Source organism: Achroia grisella, unplaced genomic scaffold, assembly GCF_030625045.1.
Source record: "Achroia grisella isolate CSIRO2021 unplaced genomic scaffold, CSIRO_AGI_Agris_v1 utg402, whole genome shotgun sequence".
NCBI classification, from domain to species: Eukaryota; Metazoa; Arthropoda; class Insecta; order Lepidoptera; family Pyralidae; genus Achroia; species Achroia grisella.
Window position 1 is genome coordinate 7,416,132 of NW_026712841.1, and position 22,404 is coordinate 7,438,535.

Genomic DNA, 22,404 nt, shown 5'->3' on the forward strand with positions numbered 1-22,404 from the left:
AAAATTTGAATATGTTAAAGATATTATAATTCGATCTCTGGTTATTAGTTCAACTGTTATTGTTTCGTAACGTTCAAATTAAAAGTACAAAAATACGTATACAATCAAAACATATTACTTGATGACATAAGAAATAAAATATATATTTTTATAGAATTCATTAATCCAGCGTTTAAAGTTATGCGTATGTACCTACATATATAAAGAGCGCGTTGGAATAGTGTCGACATAGTATTTGTTAAACAAAATGGACCATAATGTATACATTCAACCCTTCTTTTACCTTCTATTGCAAATGTTTATTTGGGACGTTGTATAATAATATATAAGGGATATATAATAAGCAGAGCATGTACGCTCTGCTTATTATTGTTAGCGTCCGACATCAATATATTATTTAATTAAAAATGTGGAAATGTCTATTGCTAATATAAAAAAAAAACTAAAACAGTAAAGTAATGGTCCGTAACATCCCGTAATACAAAGCCCTGCACTAGCGAGGGAGAATTCTTGGCGTACTTTTTTGTCCCTCAATATACAACGTAGAATTGATTGCTATAATAATAAAGTGTTTGGGCGGTAGTTATAAAATAAAATATTGTCCGTCGCGGACAAACGCCTTTATAATAAATCAACCTCGCCAGCACAGGTGCATAGAGCGACCACATCGTGCATGCATAAATTATTTAGAGTCTATGACTCACTTTATTTAAATTTATATAAAATTTTTATTCTATTAAGTTATATGTGATTTTTGACTTTATCATAATACTTACATGTTAATTACTGTATATGTGTATATAATATTATAGTAGTTATAAAAATGAGGTTAATTCATAATCATATCTAAAGTAATAAATATTATAATTTTAAGTTATATTTACATTGTGATTTTGTATAATTATGGTAAAATCGGTTTAAGCATGGGGGTTAATTCATTGACACGACAGTGTTGTGATAATGTGACAAGGTCACATTCATTTATTTCATCTTATGTAGGTTTACAATAATATATATAAAAAGGTATTAAAAAGATTAAAAAATGACATTTGTTTGTAAAAAGATGACATATGTTAGCGACTAAGGGCGACAACATACATTTGGTTAGTCCAGTCGTCGGGTTGCCAGAATTCGACTAAGGTTCATTTCGCACATTTACGAACAGCAAAACCAAATTATTGTTCTTAAATGCGTCAATCATCTTTGTGAATATTCCATTGGAACGTAGTCCCAATCGGGTAACCTTACGACTGACCGACTGTATTCTTGCAACCTAAATTTAACAAAAACAATAAGATGGTCTATAAGTGTACCTAATGTTAGTTTACACTATCCTACATCAATAAAGTTAGTCAAAATTGTATGTATTTGTTAATAAAATACAACATAAAATAATTTCATTAAAATTTATAATAATCACTTGTCTTATCATGAATTAAACTCCATGTGTGTTTTAGAGCAATATTTTACTTCAGTATACGCGTTTCAGTAAAGCACATTTATTAATTACAAACTAATTTAGCACTTAACCCTCAATATTATCCAAGGCACGCCGTTTAATTATTAATCTGGCCGCCGAAAGGCAAAATAAGCAATTACTTACACTTTATTTAAAAGCATTTTAAATAACTCATATCACAAATACATGTAAAGTAATATTTTAGCTCCGATAAATATTTATAGGACATGTAATTATTCTTAGTATTTAAACTTGTATATTGTAAAAAGGCGAAAAGCTATTTTTATAATATAATTTATGTTTTTTATTGTTAATGTCTCAATGTACCATACATGCCAAATGTTGACTAACTAGGTCATGTTATACCACCTGTAACACTACGTTGGCTAAATAAACATAATAAAAAGTACCTTTGTATTTATTTCAAATGTAAGAACCCTTAACACCTATAGGGTGGACAGTCGCCGTTGGAGCCGGGGTGGAATACACATGCGAAACACCCCGCTCCGTCATAGGCTCTTTCAGGTACATCGTGTTTTTAGTATGTAAAAATCCCACACACCACTCCGCCATCCCTCCGGCGCAGTGACTAAATTTGAAAATATTCCACACGTTAAAAAAAGGAACCCTTAAAATAGTAGCTACTCCGCTCGTAGAGACCCAACAATGTTTCTATATCCAATCCATTAATGTTTCCATTGCAACTCAAACTCTTTAAACTTAACATTTCGCGCCATGTCAGTGTGCCGACACTAAAATGTCGAATGTGGCTTATGTGTATTACATAAACGGCACACCAGAGCCATCACGTTATCATGTCGCGAAAGTAGTACCCCCCTGATACAAAGAAACTCCCGCAGATTTTGTACAACCTCAATTTCAATTTTAGAAACAAATCTTACCAAATTCCAATAGTAGCAACAAACGAAGACGTGTGAAGGTAGACGAATATGTCTGCCCATAAAAGATTTATTTACCCTCTGCCCGCTGCTCTTCAGTTTGACCGGTGATCATGGCGGCGTGGCGGGTAAAACACTGCCGAAATATCGGGATCCCATAAATAAAACGTGGTAAAATCTCGTGATTTACTAATTATACGTTTAATCTTATATATATATATATATTATTAAAAATATAAGTTTGTGAGTATGGATATATGAATGTTTGTTATTCTTTCACGTAAAAACTACTGAAACGGATTTTGATGAAACCTAATAATAAAGCTTAGCTACAGAATTATACATAGACTATAATTTAAGAAGATATTATATAAATTAGGCGAAATATAATTGTTAAAACCTGATAGAAATTATACAATAATGTCAAAGTAAACGTGATGCAGACGAAATTGCGCAAGGCAACTAGTTCAGAATAAAACAAGTAATATCTTAGTTAGTCTTATTTATTTTCTATTTTCAACAACTTACATCTAATACTCATATCAAATGTATGTATTAATAAAAATATTGAATTCCAAAATAAAATATATTCCTAGCAACATTATGTATCACAAGCGAAAATAAATTTTCCTTCACTAAAAACACAAAATTCACAATGTCCTAACACATTAGGTAAATAATAAGATTCTACACGCTACCCATACACTTTGGCAATTCTCAATTAATTCTTGTTCACACAGTACGAGCAGCCCCAACAGGAAATCTCTAATACCATAGAAAAAATATTAATGTGTAATATTTTCTCTATGACAATAGTGACAAACAAAATCAATAATAGTGAATATATTACGACATAAGTGTGTTATGATGGTTATAACTAGAGACCGGATTATATGCATTTGCATATTCGCATATGCATTTGCATATTTTGGCCATTCTCAGAGGTAATAGCATAATTTTATCTAAGATCTAGTTATGATGCATATTATCGGTACATTTACAATATTTTTCACTCACCCTGCGTTCCGTAATGCGACCAAATTTAATATAATAACAGTCACAAAATATAAGGGCTATTGAGTAATAATTGTGACCTTTTACTGCATTTCGGAACGCAGTCAGTAGCCGCGCGCGTTTTTTTTTTGACAGTTACGATAATAAAATGAAAGAGACAGACCTATTACGCATATAAATTGTTACATGTACATACTTATTTATGTTTACAAAAAAATAAATAATTTTAATGTCATATAATGTTACTGTACCTATTATCGCCTATCAAAAAAATTTTTTTTGGGATTACTAAAATTTATCATTTCATTTAGCATATTGTGCCAATTTGCATATTTCAAGCATTTTTCATGCAATAGCATGAAAAATGCATGCATATAACAAGCTTTTTTTGTTGCATATAATCCAGTCTCTAGTTAAAACACATGAGGCGGAATTTCATAATAGAGCAGAGTGTATTAAATACGCACGTATATCATACTAGGTTTTCAACACACTCAATTTAAATTAACTCAAGAATAAAGCTATGATGCACACTGTTGATTTCCCGTTGTTTTAATTTCTTAAATCAGCGCGCTTACTAGCCTGCTCCGCGAGGCAGTTAGTTCGAAACTTGATGAAAAAAATAGCAAATAGTGCTAAAATAACATATGTATAACTTCACACGCACGCGTGTTTTATGAGCTCTTTTATATATCAAAAACTGGTGAAAATAAATCCACTATCCGAGCAACAAGTGTGTTAAAATTTAAGACTTCATTAAAGAAGTATAATTTCCCATTACAATAACTTATAATAATATAAGTACATACATATATCACTGCGTTATATTATTTCTTCAATGTTAATAGGATCGTAGACACTTTTCAGAGTCCTTTTATGTATGCCACATGGACTTGCACTGCACACATGAATGCATGTTACTTTTTAGGAGACCGTACAAGGACTCATTGTTAAAATGCAATATTAGTTCCACGAGTCCCTCAGTCTGCGAAGACTATATGGTCATATAAATATAGCGATTGTAAACGAAACGAACTGTGTGTCGACACTGGTAATAATGGCTGCTCAGAAATTATATTAGTCTCCACAGATAAGACCTGTGCAGAGCCCTAATACTAATTCATGCGATTACCCAATACTAACAAATTGTGACCAGACCATATACTTAAATTACAAATATTACTTTACCTACATTGTATTTGCCAATTCCAAAGGGAATATAGACGTATTTTACGATATTATAAAACTTTTTTAGATAAAGTCCTATCTAGGGATATATTGTACTATCAAACATATGTATATTTATGTTGTATACATAGAACTGTATCCTAATCATAAGGATAATTTAAAAAATTGGTTTGTAATTCAAATATAATCCTATAAATTTGATAATACAATTTTACCCTCTCTACAAACATCAATAAAGTGATATAATATCTAATATACACATCCAGAAACACCCACAATACAATATCTTGTTATTCAAAATTAAACATCAGTACAGAAAAAGTAGAAAATGCATAGTAAAAATCAATACAAATCTATATTTATGTACAATATTCTTGTTTGCTATTACAGCAGCCCGTTACTCATAGTGTCTAGTAAAACACACGGGTGGCCCTAGCTGTTATTATTTTTAAAAAATTCTCGGATAGAGGCCGCTGCCCGTGAATGCGAACGTAGGTTTAATGATTACTCATAGCTGTATACTTATAGTTTAATAATAAATAAACTAAGAAATACTTGACTAATTATGAGAATTTTGTAACTATAAAAAATGCACCAATAGAAACCTACATTATTAGCGACGCATGATATATTCCGGGAAGCGGCTAGGGAGACACCTAGTACTTAAACGAGGATTCAAAAAAACTATTCGATATTTTATTCCTAACACTGTACATAACTACGACCCATCAAACACTCGTTAAAATAAAAAATACATTTACTTTAAAATAAACACGAAAATAATGTTTATTTTAAGCCTTTAGATACATTTACATTTTCCTTATATACCTAAAATATCTTTCATACACTTCATATTCAGACCAAATTTTCACTCATTATGTCGGCTGCACACAGATAGTTTCCCTATATTCGGAGTTATATCTTTTTAAACTCGGAATCAATTGCAAGATATATTATATCCCATAAGGTCTAAAAAACACAAAATTTATGCATGGTTTTATTTGTATATTGAACGATGCCCTTTTGGATGCAAGGCTTAAGTTGCAACACTGCAAAGTACCAAAATTACTGGCCACTTAGTTTTCGCATCAGATTTATGATTAGATACATGTTTTTATTACAGAACCGTTGCTGGCCAAAATTACATAAACATGTAATAGATGTCTTAGATGCGCAATTTTGTACATTGACCATGAGACCAACTAATATGTACATACGACTATATAGGCCTGCTAGTAGAATCAAAGATGCCCCGATACCTAATTCTAATATCGACACAGAAAACAATTAACAAAAATTACAAATACAAAAAACATTAAATTTATTCACCATTCAACTAATTATAAATCAAAGTACATTAGTATTTTAATCATTGAAACATAATTATGGCATAATAACATATGTTACACATATGGCAGCCTATTAGCTGGTGAAATTCCTTGTCTATTAATAAAGCTTAATTATTATATACACAGATTCATGTCGTAATCTTATACAAACATATACTGATACATACAATACTTGGTTTAGTCTTAAAGGGCACACCAAGCCGAAATTCAGTGTCCATATTCATGGAACTGAACCACCTATGTAAAAAAAATCAAAGCGCAAAACCTATACCAATATCCTTTTTTTAAAATCAGTGCGCTGATTTTAAAAAAATAATATTGGCCTCGCCCGCTACTTCACAGCCGAACAACTTTTGTTTGTAAACTGATTTTAATAAAACAAACACAAAATTTTATGTGAACATATAATGTACCACAATACATTAGTAAACGCTGCAGCTAAATTTGTTAGGACTTAAGAAATTGGCGCACACAAACGTACTAATACGTACTCTCACGTACGCCATAATTCTAATCATTAATTCTATTACGTTGTTAAAATACTGCAATACATTTCTCATTCTGAGAAAGTAAGTATGTGTTACAGTGTTTGGTTACATTTTTATTATATGCATAAATTTCTACTTTCTTTCTGGGTGAAAGTGGTTTATTTTCACAAATATACTAGGCTTCATGCTCTATCTAACCTTTAAGACTCACCTGTATATTCATAACTTATTGGTCTATATTACTTTTTATTCACATAATTAAATTCTTACAAGTACGAAGAAATGCATACTAGCGGCTGCTAGGAGGCCTACCACACATAATGCTTTTTATTTTACCCCGGGGTACAATAAGTAAAAGTGCCAGATAATGATCTAACATTATGAATAAAATTTACTTTGGAATAAACTTCTTTGAAGCCGAAATATATATGCTTCCAAAGATTTTCAAACGTAATATTATTAGATGAACGATCTTACGACGAGTGTCACCCAGACCCCGCTTTCTGTTTATCTCGTCCAATCACATTTACCATTACTCTATATACTTACATAATTGTTTTATAATAAAGGACATAAATCGAGAATTTATATTCTTATATTACAGTACACCATAGTTGCAAATCAATATAAAACAATAACTATAAATATAAATTTGTTATCTATCTCTTCCTACTTACTTACCTACTAGCTATTTAAAAATAGTCTTTACACACATACAGAACTATTGAATTAATTGTTTTCTATCAATCATCATCAATTGTAATGACAGGAACACTTACGTCCATATCCACAGAGTCATCGTCTGTTAAATTTACTACTACACAGTCATTATCATCTTCCTTTTTCTGATACAGTGAGAGTACATCCGATATTATAGGCGACTGTACCATATCATGCAATATTCTCTCGTCTTGGCTCTCCTCGTCTTGAGATTCAGTAAAAATTTTCACATCTTTATGTTCTTCTTCATCAATTGGTTCACTCTCAACCTGCTGAGACTTATTCTCTTCTAATTGTTCTTCCTCTTCTTCGTCGTCGTTGTATCCATAATACTTCTCGTCGTCTTTCTCATCTTTAGGAACATAAGAATTAATAAGAGCGACTAGATCTTCATCACAAGTAAACACTTTTGATGGATCAGAATCTTCTTTGTCGCACGCGTGCTGAGTGAATAATTTCATTGAAGTGAAATATTTATTGCAACTTAGACAATGGTTCTGCAAATGTGCTCGGTAATGATTGTGAAGGTTCGGAAAGTCCTCGCCGCAGACGACACACCGCTCAGCCTTCACAACTGCGCGATAATGCATCTTCTTCAATGACTTATGTTCATTTTTCATATGTCTTATAAATAAACCATATTTAACGAACTTCTCGCCACATTTTCTACATTTTATGGGCTTCTTGTTGTACTTGCGACTTCTGTGCGAAAATGCGTGAATATTGAACGCTTCCATCGTCTTGAACTTCAGCAAGCAGAAACGGCATGAGATTGCGCCAGATACTTGGTGTATCTGATTGTGAAGACGTTTGCTGTTCTTCCTTGTTACAGGCTTAAAGCAAAACCGGCACTCTTCATACTTTGGCTGGACAGTGCCATCGACGATTTCCACTCCGTCATCGTCGCTTTCGATAGCACACAAGTGATTATCATAGTCGACTCTTGAGTAGAAATATTCGCCACACTTTTTGCATCTGTTCTCCTCATGGTAAGTAAGATGTTTGTGTAAATTGTAGAATATTTTGTTGCAAATGGGACATTTCTCTTCAATAGACTCCTTGGGCAGTACTATCCATTCCTTGTTGTCGCCGTGCTCGTCTCGCATGTGGTATATCATCTCTCTGAATGCTACAAATGTCTCATCACAGTGTTCACACTTGGTCGGATTGTCTACATTTAGCTGAGCGTAATGGTAATTCTTATGCTTTCGATAGACTGTCAAAGTATTGAATTTTCTTTTACAGTAAATGCAACCATAATACCCAATCGTACGGTGATACAGTTTGTGAGTAGTTAGCGCGTCCTCGTTTTCGAACGCGCGGAAGCAATAATCGCACACTATGTCTTTTCTGCCCAAAGATGCTTCCTTGTTTACTTTGATGTTGTGTTGAGTCCGTAAGTGGCAATCTAACTTGACTTGCAAATGGAAGGCCTTGTAACAAACATGGCACTTCACTTTTTTGGGATAAATTTCACAGTCCCCTATTATTTTTTTCTTTTCGCAACTGAACGATAAATGACCTTCAAGGAATCGATGTGTGCTGAAGTATTCAAAACAGTAGTTACATCTTAAAGAGTTATGATAGTCAATATGTCTCTCAAAATTTCCTTTACTGGCTAATATTTTAAAGCATATAGAACATTGAAATTCTTGCAGCGGCCCATCTAATGTTTGCTCTTGGCGCTCGGCGATCCAAGTTTCCTCGATACCGTGCACGTCCCGTAAATGGTGATGGAGACCATACCCCTTAATAAATGTCTCTTCACAGTGAGGACACTGCAGTGGATTGTCCAAATGTTTTTCACACAAGTGTGCCTTGATGTGAACTCTGTGACTTTTAAGGGAGATAGTTTTCTTACCACAGAATTTGCATTTGAAGAATTCTGGCTTCCGCAAATGGGCTTCCTCATGGTGTTGTAGTCTTCTTTCATCCAAGAATACCTTTGCACATAATTTGCAAGAATAATACATGGGTGGTGGTGCATCAGGGTCTTCCTTGATCATCTTGCTCTCTGGATGAGTACGCCGTAAATGGCGAATCAGTTTCACCAAATCTGGGTAGTAACGTGCACAAATAGGACATTTCACTTTGTCTTTCCTGAGCTTTTCAATTCTCTTCTTGTGCGATTGATGGTCAAAATTGTGACCTTTGAGATGCCTTTTGAAGTATTCCTCATCTATGTAGCCCTTACCACAAATTTGACATTTATATGGACCATTATCATCCTCATAGTGACTTCTGATGTGTAATTCCAATCGCCTTTTATTTGTGAAGACTAATTGGCAAATATAGCATTCGTGTCGAGCCCCAAAAAGAGATGTTTTCGATTTATGCCATATAATGTGATGTTTTAGTGATGTCTCTGAGTCACACACTTTGTTGCAAAGGTGGCATGTATGTGTGCCATCAAAGATAGTCCTGTCAATGTTGTTTGGTGTTACGTCCCCTACAATTGTGTTTTGGACACTCTCACCTCGCTTATAGTGGATGGCCATGTGGGAGAGATACACCTTCCTAAACTGGAATACTCTTTTGCATATAGAACACTGATAGTCCTTGTTCTTGAACCGAGTTTGTTTGTGGTAATTCATGTGAGCTTGTGCCGCCCTTAAATGCTTACTCTTACGGTTGCAAATAGTACAAGTAAGTAGTTTTGGATCCAGGTTGGTGTCACGATAATGTTCGCGCATATGAAGTTTGTAGTGACACTGGAATCGAAATTTCTGAAACAAACATATCAATAATTTAGCAGCATTGTGCCATGAAAATCTCCTCAATTATTAACCTAAAGAACATAAGAACCAAAGTACTTAAAATTTATGAATATAGGATACTAAACCTCAAGATATAAAGGACTCAACTAGGACGCCTTTGGTCGATGAAAGAACGTAAATGCTTTTAAAGTCTGAACAGAATCGGAACCCTAGATTCATATTTTCAATCAAGTAATGACTCAATAATAAAATAGTAGCTTACCTCCTTACAAACGAAGCACTCAATTGATTTCTCTATATTGTTCCCAACATTGGTATGCCAGTTGACATGTCGCTTTAGCGATACCAGTGTGGCCATCACCTTCCCACATATTGTGCATGTGAACCCATTCATATTGACCAGCGGACTGGATGCTTGCTCACCGCCATTGTTAATTGGAACCTCCCCAAAGCCGTTGTGACTCTGGAGCGTATCCAGGGGTTCCGTTTTAGTCACAACGACTTCGCAAAAATCCGCCAGATCTGTCCCACCCTCTAGCCTTGGGAGCTTCTGTGACTGTTTGGGCTGTTGCTTCAGCCTGTGTACTAATTTTATGTGATTCGCCAATGCGCTACAACTCTTAAATTTCTCTCCGCAATCGGGTACACCACATGTGTACATGTTCCTTGGCTTTATATTAACTGATATATGCTTCTGGTTGTGCTCGTTGATTGCGCTCACTTTCATTTCAAGGTCGCATATCAAGCAACGGACCAAGCAGTCCTTCAAGGTAATCTTCGCTCGTTTCGTACCGGAACTCATGTTGTGCTTCGTTCGTTTATGCTGCAGCAGCAAACGTTTGTAAGAAAACTGCTTTTCGCAGATATCGCACGTGTTATCCTCGCCTTCATCATGACTAGACTCTGACTCGGATTCATCAGCGTGTGGCAATTGTCCCCGAGACTCAGACAATAGACTCGTTGACGCTGTCTTGTCAGGTGGCTCTACTTTTATTTCTATCGCTCCAGTTGTATGTTTCATTTCATGTGTTTCTAGAGCTTTTTTATATTTAAATGACTTGTCACATAGTTTGCAATTCAGTGGACCCTTTGGTGCATATGTGTTGCTGTATGATGAATGAACAGATATTGCACCATCTGGTGTACTGGGTCTGAAAAAGAATAAGCAACTATTATAATTTCTAAAAGTTCATAATTCCTGTACTGGCTTATGATTAACAAAATATGACCAACAAAAGGGGAAAGACAAATTATGACATGAAAATTATTAATTACTCACCTAGAGTCATTATCCATAGCGGCGTTTTCTTCTATATTAGACATGTGAGTAGCTAAATGTGTAATAAGCAATTCTTGACTTGCTAATTTCTTACTACACATGCGACATTCAAAAACCTCTGGGTATGATGTCTCTTCCATTGATTGGTTCAATAACGGCTGTCCAAAGTGCATACTTCTTAAATGAATAATATATGCACAGGTTTTTGTTAAAACTTTGTGACATATAGGACATTTGTAACTGTCCATCTCTTTCTTTTGTGGGCATTTGCTAAAATGTTCACCATGTGCGTAATAATCTAGAAACTGTTTGTGGCAATATAAACAGGGAACAGAGGTTATCCCATTCTCCTGTTCAACATCTGAGTCAGCGTGATCCCTTTTGAGTACAGCGGCATGCACTACACGCATGTGTTTGCGTAAGTTGTCAAGGGTTTTGAATTTCGTAGTGCATATCTCACAATCCAGTCTCCGCACTTGCAGCATATCAATCGGTTCCAATGACACTAACAGTTCTTTCTGGGGTGATTTTTCAAATTTATTTAGCTGGTACTGGTGTGGAGAAGTGTCGCATGACTCTAAATGCCGCTTCAGCATAATTTTTAATTTAAATGTTTTTCCACATTTCTCGCAATTTAATTTGTTGTCCGAGTCTGAAGCGTCCTCTAAATGCTTCCTTGGAATATTGACAACGGCATTTGCAGCAAGATATGTAGGTTTTTCGCCGCTATGTATTTTCATGTGCGCCGAGCGACTCTTGATGGATTTGAATGTCTTGTCACATTTATCGCACTTATATTCTGGTTTCATCAGAGGCTCATCGGAGTCAGTTTCGGCCGAGAACTGAGAGGCACTGTAGTCGAAATCGGAATCGGTATTCTCTGACTGGTGCCTGGCCCTTTTCTGAGATTTTCTAAGCTCTTCAACCCGTTTGGTACTGCTGGGTCTGTCGTGCGTTCGACTTGTGACTGAGACATTGTCAATACTGCCATGACTGCGTTTACGGTTACGGTTGGTCGGTGTTTTGCCGTCAGTCGACGAAGACGGTTTGGCTTGACTGGAGTTGTCGGTGTGTCCCGAGAATGCAGAATCACTGCTTTGTCTGTTGGTCGGCGGGGGAGTGTCACTGAATCCTGTTAATAGATGTTATATATTTAAAAAACTATATCATCCACAATTTCTAATAAACATACTCAATTTAATAAATTTATTTGCCATTCACAGAAAACAAATGACCGGCGAAGAACAATTCATTAACACCATCTCCAAGAAAATATGTAAATAACTTCATAATCTTTCAATGTTAAAACAAATTCTTGAGAAGAATTTATTAGGCGAGTGTCAGCTTCTTCTATTTACTTGAATGGCTTCCACCGAATGAGTTCCGTGATTTTGTCGCATCATGGTTAAGAAGACACAGCGGTGTGGTTTACGTTTTTCTTGACTGTGTTCGTAAAAGTTAGGGCTGTTTCATAAGCGTCAGCTTGTTCGACAAAATGTATAAAAAAATAGATGAGTATAAATACCTGGTGGCGGGACATAGTTCCGTCTTAGTTCTTGGTCAGACCGTTCACACTGCTGCTTGAATATGTACGCGCTGCTTAATTTCTGAATGCATTCCGAACAAATCTTATCTGGTAGCCCATCACCTTCAAACACCTAAAATTATTAACAATGTTTAAAAGTTTTAAAGATTCTTTCAAACATAATAGGTACTTCATTTATTTAATTGAAGAAAAATAGATTATCTTCTCTGATTTATTTGTATTTGTCATCCTCCAATGACGCCCCGTGGACATTGTTAGTGAAAGCAGTTGCACCATTCCATTATCAACCAATAAAAGAAACTATTCCTGTTTTGTCATTTTCTATCTAGTCAAGTAATAGCTCAAAATAAAATATAAGGCAATTCTATAGCAGAAATTAAATGGTAACTAGACATTAGTCGCGCTGCCCGGCGCTCCCTCGATTGTCGGTTTTTCGAGTCAAAGGACTGGCAGCATGTGTTTTTATTCAGCCCTCTCGCTCAGATGTAGCCCAGCGTTTTAAGCGGAAGGTAAGGAAGAGTCGCCGGGTAAATAAGTATGAGGGCTGAGTGTAAACGATACATACTCGCGTCGACTCCCGTCGACGCTGACGCGGCATTATTTCCGGTAGCGCGAGTGGCAGGGGAAGCGGCTGAATGTAAACTTAACATAAAACATGATCCTCGTTCCTCCGCACAACATGCCCATACCAGCTCTATCTGTTACCTCACAACTTTTTGTAGAACTGGCGCAACTTTCAAACATGCTCGTATATACACATTCCTTATTCTGTCATTCCTGTTGACCTCAGACATCCATCTCAACATTCGCATTTCTGCCACATGCACACGCCTTTCGCCCGTCCCCTTTACGGCCCAACATTCAGATCCATACAAAATGACAACTGTAATTAATTGTTCATACATAATTAATTGCAAAATGTCTATATATTAAAATCAGAAATAACAGAACTTATAACAAAGCCACTGTATTCATATGAGGATAAGCTAAACTAAAATATGTAAATAAATATATACACACATTTGGCACAAACCATAACAGTAACATAACCACAGGATAAAGAATATCTAATAATGAACCAAACCAAACAAACCAAAATCAAATCTAGTAATAATCCAAAATAAAAAATATCGAAATTGAAGAAGATAATTATCAAATAAATTATGCAAGAAATGTCATAAAGAATCATCATATCACATATGACATCTATAATCTTCTCTTTTAAATATACTCTGACTTCAATTTTTGCCAATAGTTGGTATGACAGACAAATTATTCAATATATTTATACATTCTGTAATTGGTATAGCAAAGGTATAGCCTAGCAATAAGCTTATATAAGCTGACTGTGTAGAATACATGATAATTTTATTATTTAAATTAATAATTAATCATAATTTACATTTAATTTATTATTAATAATAATAAAGCCGTTTATTTAGGCTCTAATTACATTTAATTAAACTAACTTGTAAGTTTCCCCCTTTTAATATTCTTAGAGGGGAAGGGGGAGGATTGTTAGTAATGTGGACATATGATCTTATTGCTAGCAATGTGCCCTGTCAGGTTGACCTACACACTGGTCCCCTGAAAATTGTAATAAATTCTTGGTGAATTGTCAACAATAGGCTAATTGACCTCATGCTCATCTTCATCTAACACTGATGCCCCGAAAGTGTAAACCATTAGCACAGGCAAGTGTACCATTCCAATCATTTCCATAAAAAAAATTATTCCTCTTTGTTAATGATCATGTTTAGCTATAAATGTACAGTATTTGTTGTATAATTTTTAAATCCTGTAATAATTCCATAATTTTCTACTTCTATTCCTAATACTGGCGTAAAGACAACAGATCTGTACTGAGCTCAGCAATGGTAATATACAGTATCATTGGTAAGGCTCTACAGAAATTGTTGCAACAAATTAAGGCTTCACAAAACCAAAACTTCACTACATATAAAATATATTTAATAATTCTTTTCTAAGACATATTATTGTATTAAGAGAAAGCTCCATCCATAAATATGTACTAGGAAAATATACTACTACTATAATAAACAATAAAAAGGAAAAAAAATGAATTTTTATTTGTAGTTTATTGTTTTGCTTGATAAAGTAAGCTAAATATTAATCTAGGAGCTGATCTTCATACATATCACATTTTATTAAGAAAATTTTCAACTACTAAAGAATGATTGTTCAACAAACAATTAAATATTAGCATTGGAGACTACTTCATTTAAAAAACATTAAAATATGTATATATATTATTATTATTATTATATTAAAATATTGTTATATTATTATTTTGATAATTAACTAAATAAATAATAAAAGTTGCAATACAAATGTAATTAAATTAAAATTACATAGGTACATAATGGGCTGATTCTGGAATTGTGTGTTTTCATAAAGCAATTTTAATTACATGAACAATTATCAATAGTATGACCATAAAAGATGTATTTTCTCTTCTAAGGTTGCATGTCATGAAAACTGAAGCTGTATTTATTTTGTTCAGTGCATATTGAACACCATTCAATATTTAATGGTCAACCGAATGACAGACAGAATATCGCTCAAGTCAAAGGATTGTATAATGTGTAAATCAAACAAATTGGTAAAGAAACATTTCTAGCTTAAAAAAATGAGAGATTCTACAGATTTTAGTTTGATATTTGAACTATACTCACTTTTATTTGCGCACATTCCATCACCATCTCGGCCAACTGAACAGCATTATCGACGGTGAATATGGAGTAGAAATCTCCAAGCTTCAGACAGAGTCTGCATTTCCCCAATTTGAGGGCCATATTGATTTGCTCTCAAAAACTTCACATCGTTTTATCATCACATCTGCAAGGGATATTAAAATTCAACGAGAATATTTTCCAAAGATCAGCAAAAAATTGGTGAAGGAATTTTACATATTTTATTCAACACTACATTACAACATGTAGAAAATTATAAAAATTACCTTGACCACCGGCATTATTTCCAGTCAAGTTAAGAGCATCGGGAAAAGAAATTTTAAAAAATATTATAATTGTTGCCAGGGTAAAAAATGGTACGTATTTAAAATAAACATACTACGGTGATTAAAGAATTTGTTAAAATAGTAGTGCTATAATTATCTATTATATTTATATAATAAGTTTGTGAAATCTTTTAATTGAAGGTTTTAACAACTTATTATTATAACATATCATATGAACAAACCTAAAATCCTTCATGTGTGAATCATGTTTTAGCTAAGCATAAGTTGGTTTGACTCGCGTTTCTGTTTAGTATTCCTACTCTGTGTTCTTAACTTTGTAGTTTTCATAACAGTATCAAGATTTCGGCAAATATTGTATTTTGTGACTTTTTATTGTTTTTAGCAAAATTAAATTAATAGTTTTAAAAAATATATTTTAAACTATTATTTACTGAAACAGTATAAATTCCTAAGCACAATTTTCTTTTTAAACAAGTCTTCCAATAATCAAGAAATATATCTTCAGTAAACAATTGTTGTGTAATGTTAATTACAGCTTTAACAATTTATAGGTGTTACTTATTCATGATCTCATGAATGTATTTACAATGTATTTAGTGACAGGTTCTAATTTGTTCGGACAGTGGCCTTCTTTCAGTTCTGTAATTAGTCAATTTCAAAATATAAATATGTGTGGTTTAAAAGAAATCCCATTCGATGTTGCCTCGGCCGAATTACTTGAAGCAAATTGGTCTTACAATATTTTTCAAAGTGATGAAGGGTTTTTCATATCTGGTGCTTGGTATGGGAATGAAAATGAATATAAGAAACTGCTATTACCCGAGGACTGTGAAGGTTCTGGATCTAAGGACCTCAGTATTACAGGCTGTGACTATAACTTAATCATAATAAGTGGACGACACTTAACATTATGGGTAATTGATTTAGAGAATGAGAAAAATGTTAAAAAATTAAAATTTAATGAAACACCTTTAGAAAGTAGTCTGAAAAAGGTCAGAAGAGATTTTGGTGTAAAGAGAGTTATGAAAACAAACAACTTGTTTGTTTGTTTAACTGATGAAGGTCTGTTATATTGTGGTATTCCTCCGATTTTATTAGAGACTAGTGATTGTGTAGGTAAAATATGTGATATACAATGTGGTTATGAACATTTCATGCTTCTTACTGATGCTGGTAGAGTGTACACCTGGGGCAATGGTAGGTTAGTATTGTTATATATGTTCTACTATACATAAAGTTAGTAATAATAATAGTCTCAGCACAATTCTAAATCCAAGTTAGCTAAAGCTTGTGTTATGGGTATAAATACATGTGTATTATTCATAGAAAACTCCAAGACCAGTATAAATAATCATACTCATGAATATAAATGTTTGTGCCATGCGGGGAATCACACCTGCAACCATCGGAAGTAAAGCAGTGTGCTAAACAGCTAGACTACAGAGACTGTCAAATAAATAAAATAATTATTCCAAATAGTCTATTCACATATATTAATTAACTTCAAATAATTGTTGCCTTTATTTATAATTATTATATTTTACAGGAGGTTACAGTTAGGTCACGGAGATTTAGAGAGTTTGGATTTACCAACTGAAGTGGAAGCATTAGCTGGAATAAAAATTATAAAAATCAGTGCTGGTGGATGGCATTCATTAGCTCTCAGTGAACATGGAGATCTCTATGCATGGGGCTGGAATGATACTGGTCAGTTGGGCATAAAGAATGATGAAAAGGAACAAGGCAATATAAAAAGCTATGCATTGCCAACAGTGGTAGATATTTATGATGATGACAATGAACAAATCAATTTAAATGTTACAAATATGGCATGTGGCTCTAGACATACAGCACTAACACTTGAAGATAATACAGTGTGGACCACAGGAAACAACAAATATGGACAACTAGGTTTTCCAATACAAAATTATGATACAGTTTACTATTTTAAAAAATCTTACCAATCCACCTGCAATGTTGAACTAACTTGTGGGCCATGGTGTACAGTATTGAAATTAAAATGTTAATGCTAATGTAAATCTAAATAATAATATTTTATACTGTATATACAAATCTATTATTTTCGTTCTTTCAGATTATAAAAAAAATTGTGTATTAAAGAAGTCAGTAATTGTTAATAAAAAATAGGGTGGTATAGTTATATATAGTTCACTTCACCACCTTTATTCTCCAGGATCTTATTGCCCGCATGGGTGTACATGTATTATTATATATATATATAAACCTTCCTCTAGAATCACTCTTATCTATGAAAAAAAAACCGCTACAAAATTCATTGCGTAATTTTAAAGATTTAAGCATACATAGGGAAAGACAGCGACAGCGAATTTGTTTTGTACTATGTAAAGAAATATCATTCACAAACAATATAGTAATCAATTGTATATATAATGTATACAATTACCGCACTTTCCATACTCAAACACACTACTCACCTTGCGTGCCGCAATTGGTTAAATATCGCTCGTCGTAGTCGTAGCAATACTGAACTGCCGTCGGATGTCGTTCACCTTGCATAATGTATAGACTAGCTGGAAGTTTAAATTTTAAAACGTATCAATAATCTTATTGAATATTTTGATTAATCTATTCCATGTTTTGTTTCATTTTGTTCTGTATGCTTTGTTACATATTTGCGTTTTCCAAGCAAAGCGTTTTGATGGCTGGGAATACATATTTCACAGGCATTTCTCTGACTATTTAGATTTAAGAATAAATTTCCATTAGCTTTGATCACTACGAACCACATAGTTATCCGTTTCCAAATTTTTATCACTGAGCAAGTAATCACTATGCTGTTCGAGGGCAATAGTAGTCTATGTTGGATTAATCTCTAGCTTTTTTTGTCAAGTTCTAAAGTAATATGTCAGTCTAGGTGTCAGGTTATGTCAACAGAAAATTCTTGTTTGTTTATGATTGCGAATGGAGTATTGATTTGTTTTGTAAACTTCTCGAGTTTATTGATTTTAATTCCCTAATACGCAGTTAGTCAAAACACTTTGTTCTCCGGTTAGAGACAGAGCATTTAGCTGTAATACTGTCTATCGCTCATCATTCATAGTGAGATAAAGCAACAGCTATTGAACTTAAAATTGCGGCGAATTCCATTCGTATACAAAATGGATGAAATCGCCAGAGAAAACATTACTGTTGCGAGACAACTGTCGTCAAGTGGCTGTTATAGCAAAGCTTTTGATATGTATGTGTTATCATTCGATAAAAACCCGCAGCAAAAGAATCTTTTTGAAGCCGAGTTTCGATCCGTATTAATCAAGCTGAATGAAGTACTCGCCACTGCGAACAAAATTGAAGAAATATTTTCAAACTTCGGGCGGGCTATCGATGCATTTCCAGAGAACGTGCATCTTTTGAATGATATAGGCAAGTACCTTTATAAATTTGCATTTTATCCAGAAGCCTGGTGTCATTTTCACAGAGCTTTGAAGATTGACGGCACATTTGTAAATCCTGAGAAAAATCTGAACTCTGTTAAAAACCTGTTGATGGAACGATGGCATTTCAGGATGCTTAATGATAAAATCCGAAATGAAGCATACCATGATGCTATCCATGAGATTGCTGTTCCATTCAGTGATCACATGTTGGATATAGGCACTGGAACTGGTTTATTAGCAATGTATGCGTGCCAATGTACCCCAAGGACCATTGTAGGATGCGACGGATCTGGAGTCATGACAAGTTTGGCAGAACTCATAACACAAGAAAATCATAGACCCGAGATAATTGTAATAAATAGTATGTCTACATCTTTGAATTACCATGACGTTGGAGGGCGCAGAACCCTAGTGATGACTGAAATGTTTGATGCAGGTTTATTTGGAGAACATGTCCTACAAACACTGGCACATGCTCATGAATGTCTGATGTCAAATACTGGTAAAGTGATACCTAACAAAGCTGAATTTTTTGTTGCTCCAGTAGATTGTGACTATCTTAACATGAAGTACCAGTTGTGTTCCACAGCTAAGAATATTCTCAACATTCCACAGGACAATGTTCATATTCTAACTTTTGATGAGACATATGATTGTGAAGACATTCACCTTTATCAAGATATGAAGTACATGGCTGAACCTCGCTCCCTTCTTAAAGTAAACTTTAATGATTATAATGATATCTATGAAACATTGACCAGAACTGATCCATATACACTTAAATTCAAAGCCACAGAAGATGGTAAAATCAATGCTCTAATTGGTTGGTTCAACCTTTATCTCACTAAGAACATAACAATCACTACAGACCCAAGATCTGATAAAAGAGCTAATGCATGGCAACAAGCTGTTTTCTTTGATAACATACCAAAATCAGTCAAAGAAGGTGAAATTGTAGATTACAATTTTCTGCTCAATAGAGGTAAACTCACATTGCTACCAAATTGGAAGAGTGATGTTATAAGAATATCCCCAGAAACCCTTAGGTTTCTCAATGATACTGAGTTTGTAAACATGATTAAAGGCTCTATTGCTATGACATCTGTATACTTGGGACAGATTGCTGATATATCTATTACTGATATTGTTGATTTGTGTCCATTCCCACTGTTTGGCTTGTTAATGCTGAAGCGTGGAGCTCAATCATTGATATGTTGTGCCAAAACAGATGTAGACAGAGAATTTTTTGAAAGGGTATTTGAAGCCAATGGTGTGCCATTGTCGAAATTAACAATAATGGTGGGAGATGAGTGGGGGCAAGAAATATTTGGAGATGAGAAGTACCATGCAATATTTTGTAACATATTTGATTTATGGGGTGATGTGGAACTCCATAATATGGAGATTGCTCAGCAGTTGAAACAATCACATCTTCTTCAGGGTGGATTGTTCATGCCTGGCAATGTGACAGTTGTTGCTCAGCTTGTCCACAGTGACTGGCTGGAAATAAATAATGTAATACATGATGAGAATGTAAGCAACTTCACAATTGGAAAGCATGTCAACAAATACCAAGTATCACAGAACTTCTGTATTGATTTCTCTCATTTGGAATACACACCATTGTCAGAACCATTCATGCTGGGTGAATGCAACAGTGACATCAGAAGACATGTGGTTGATGTACCAGTGGTGAACACTGGATGCTTGAATGCTATCCTTTGCTGGTACAACTTAGAGCTAATGGAACATGTGGGAGAAATTTCAACTAATCGAAAAAACAGCTTCATAGATGGCACAGTGTTCTTGATCAATCCAAATGTGCAATTGGAGTGCGGCAATACAGCAAATATAATGCGCAGTGTTGATCCTGATGGCTCATTTAAAATAATGATTGATACTAGAGCTACCTAAATTTTTGATCGTAATGATTTTAGGATTGGCATGTTTGTTACTTTTGTATGAATTTTATACAAATGTTTTAAACTATTTGAAAAAGAAACTAATATTGAATCTGAATAAGTTCCTTGTTATTGTTTGTGTAATTGTATATTTTCTAATAAAATAAATTTCAAATAAAAGAGGTCAAATCACATCAAGATCTCAGTGCTTGCTTAGAGTGCCTGAACTGAAAGATTTCAATGTCGATGTTGAAAGGTCATGCATCTTTCCACATCGACATTGAAATCTTTAATTTCTTTTTTTTAGAATTTTCTAGCTATTAACAACGGTATATTAATACTGACATAGATGAAGTAATACATAGAATAAATAATACAAAAAATCTCCAAATATTGAACGTAGAACTGTACACCACTTATCTAATAATGCAGCTGATATTTGTGTGTGAATTGACCCTAACGTTATATTACTTACTATTATATTTAGTTCCTGTAAGTTATAATGTTTATTTTAGTTTAATTAGTTGATATTATGATGCACATAAAAACTATGAATAAAATCACAGGGTGTTGATGAAGCCTATGTATTGATTGAATTTATTGTATTTAGGTATAGTTACTTAATGTTTTAGAAATGATTCTCAATGTGTAACTAGTAGGTATTGAATGGTATTCATATCGTTAATTCAACTCTGAGAAATATATTGTTTAATCATTATAATAATATGCAAACTACTGTTTTGGAAAGACACCTGAAATCTCGGCTATTTCTAGCGTAAATATCGTAATTAAGTATTACAGTAGACAACTACTCATTACTAAAATATTTGCTGTACTTCATATAAAGGGATTACACCACATCCTATTCGAAATGGCCAAATGTCTACAGTTTCTTTCAGTAATTGTTAAGAAATATTTATTAGTAGAACACCACATTTACTGTAGAATTTATTGAAATATGTATATTACAGGCCAAATATTTGAATAATGAACCTTATGTGTGTGCCATTTAAATCTAAAATGTATTCTAAGGTGCTGTTATATATATGTATATGGCGAAAGCCTCTTTTGAATGGTCAGTTTTTTACGTAGATATATATATATATTAATGTAAATTTTAACGTTTATAATATAATATCTATTCCTTCAGAATATTTATTGCTCAATTTAATTTTGATATAAGTAAAATGATACTGTTGGTTGGCGACAATCTTAATCAATTTAACATCGGTGTCGCAAAAGTAAATCTGAAAAATGTATGAGGTTTCACAGAAACTCTCGCCAAGCAAAATGGATTGCAATAGATGTCGTAATTGCAAATATTTCCCATATCATTGGCCCTAAATTATGCTCAATAGACTTTTAACTAAATTCCCCAGTATATAGTCGTTGAAAAGATTCGATGATATTGTTTTATTAGCAGGGAG

At 33.8% G+C, this 22,404-nt stretch overlaps 3 protein-coding genes across 3 annotated transcripts; 2 read left to right on the plus strand and 1 right to left on the minus strand.

The window, feature by feature from the left end:
- Window positions 1-5,529: 5,529 nt before the first annotated feature.
- Window positions 5,530-15,675, minus strand: LOC131844202 (zinc finger protein 91-like). The gene is made up of 6 exons (XM_059193019.1): window positions 15,640-15,675; window positions 15,356-15,518; window positions 12,639-12,771; window positions 11,114-12,245; window positions 10,097-10,985; window positions 5,530-9,843 (listed from the first exon to the last, which is right to left on the minus strand). Exons 2-6 carry the CDS (start codon window positions 15,473-15,475, stop codon window positions 7,141-7,143), a joined length of 4,977 nt encoding a protein of 1,658 aa, XP_059049002.1. The 5' UTR covers window positions 15,476-15,518; window positions 15,640-15,675; the 3' UTR covers window positions 5,530-7,140.
- Window positions 15,676-16,012: 337 nt separating this feature from the next.
- LOC131844463 (uncharacterized) lies at window positions 16,013-17,688 on the plus strand. The gene is made up of 2 exons (XM_059193363.1): window positions 16,013-16,861; window positions 17,207-17,688. The coding sequence occupies exons 1-2, from the start codon at window positions 16,233-16,235 to the stop codon at window positions 17,685-17,687; spliced, it is 1,110 nt and encodes a 369-aa protein (XP_059049346.1). The 5' UTR covers window positions 16,013-16,232; the 3' UTR covers window position 17,688.
- A 912-nt stretch (window positions 17,689-18,600) lies between these two features.
- On the plus strand, window positions 18,601-21,823 carry LOC131844618 (protein arginine N-methyltransferase 9-like). The gene has a single exon (XM_059193558.1). It carries the CDS (start codon window positions 18,801-18,803, stop codon window positions 20,988-20,990), a length of 2,190 nt encoding a protein of 729 aa, XP_059049541.1. The 5' UTR covers window positions 18,601-18,800; the 3' UTR covers window positions 20,991-21,823.
- The last annotated feature ends 581 nt before the right edge of the window (window positions 21,824-22,404 follow it).

What these genes read in the sequence shown, in the direction of transcription:
- LOC131844202 (XM_059193019.1), bottom strand. Translation starts at nt 15,475, where the DNA reads ATGGCCCTCAAATTGGGGAAATGCAGACTCTGTCTGAAGCTTGGAGAT. An exon ending in GCTATGGATAATGACTCTAG is followed by an intron (nt 10,986 to 11,113) that starts GTGAGTAATTAA and finishes ATTCTTTTTCAG; the next exon opens with ACCCAGTACACCAGATGGTG. An exon ending in AGTGCTTCGTTTGTAAGGAG is followed by an intron (nt 9,844 to 10,096) that starts GTAAGCTACTAT and finishes TGTTTGTTTCAG; the next exon opens with AAATTTCGATTCCAGTGTCA.
- LOC131844463 (XM_059193363.1), top strand. Translation starts at nt 16,233, where the DNA reads ATGAATGTATTTACAATGTATTTAGTGACAGGTTCTAATTTGTTCGGA. An exon ending in TACACCTGGGGCAATGGTAG is followed by an intron (nt 16,862 to 17,206) that starts GTTAGTATTGTT and finishes TATATTTTACAG; the next exon opens with GAGGTTACAGTTAGGTCACG.
- LOC131844618 (XM_059193558.1), top strand. Translation starts at nt 18,801, where the DNA reads ATGGATGAAATCGCCAGAGAAAACATTACTGTTGCGAGACAACTGTCG.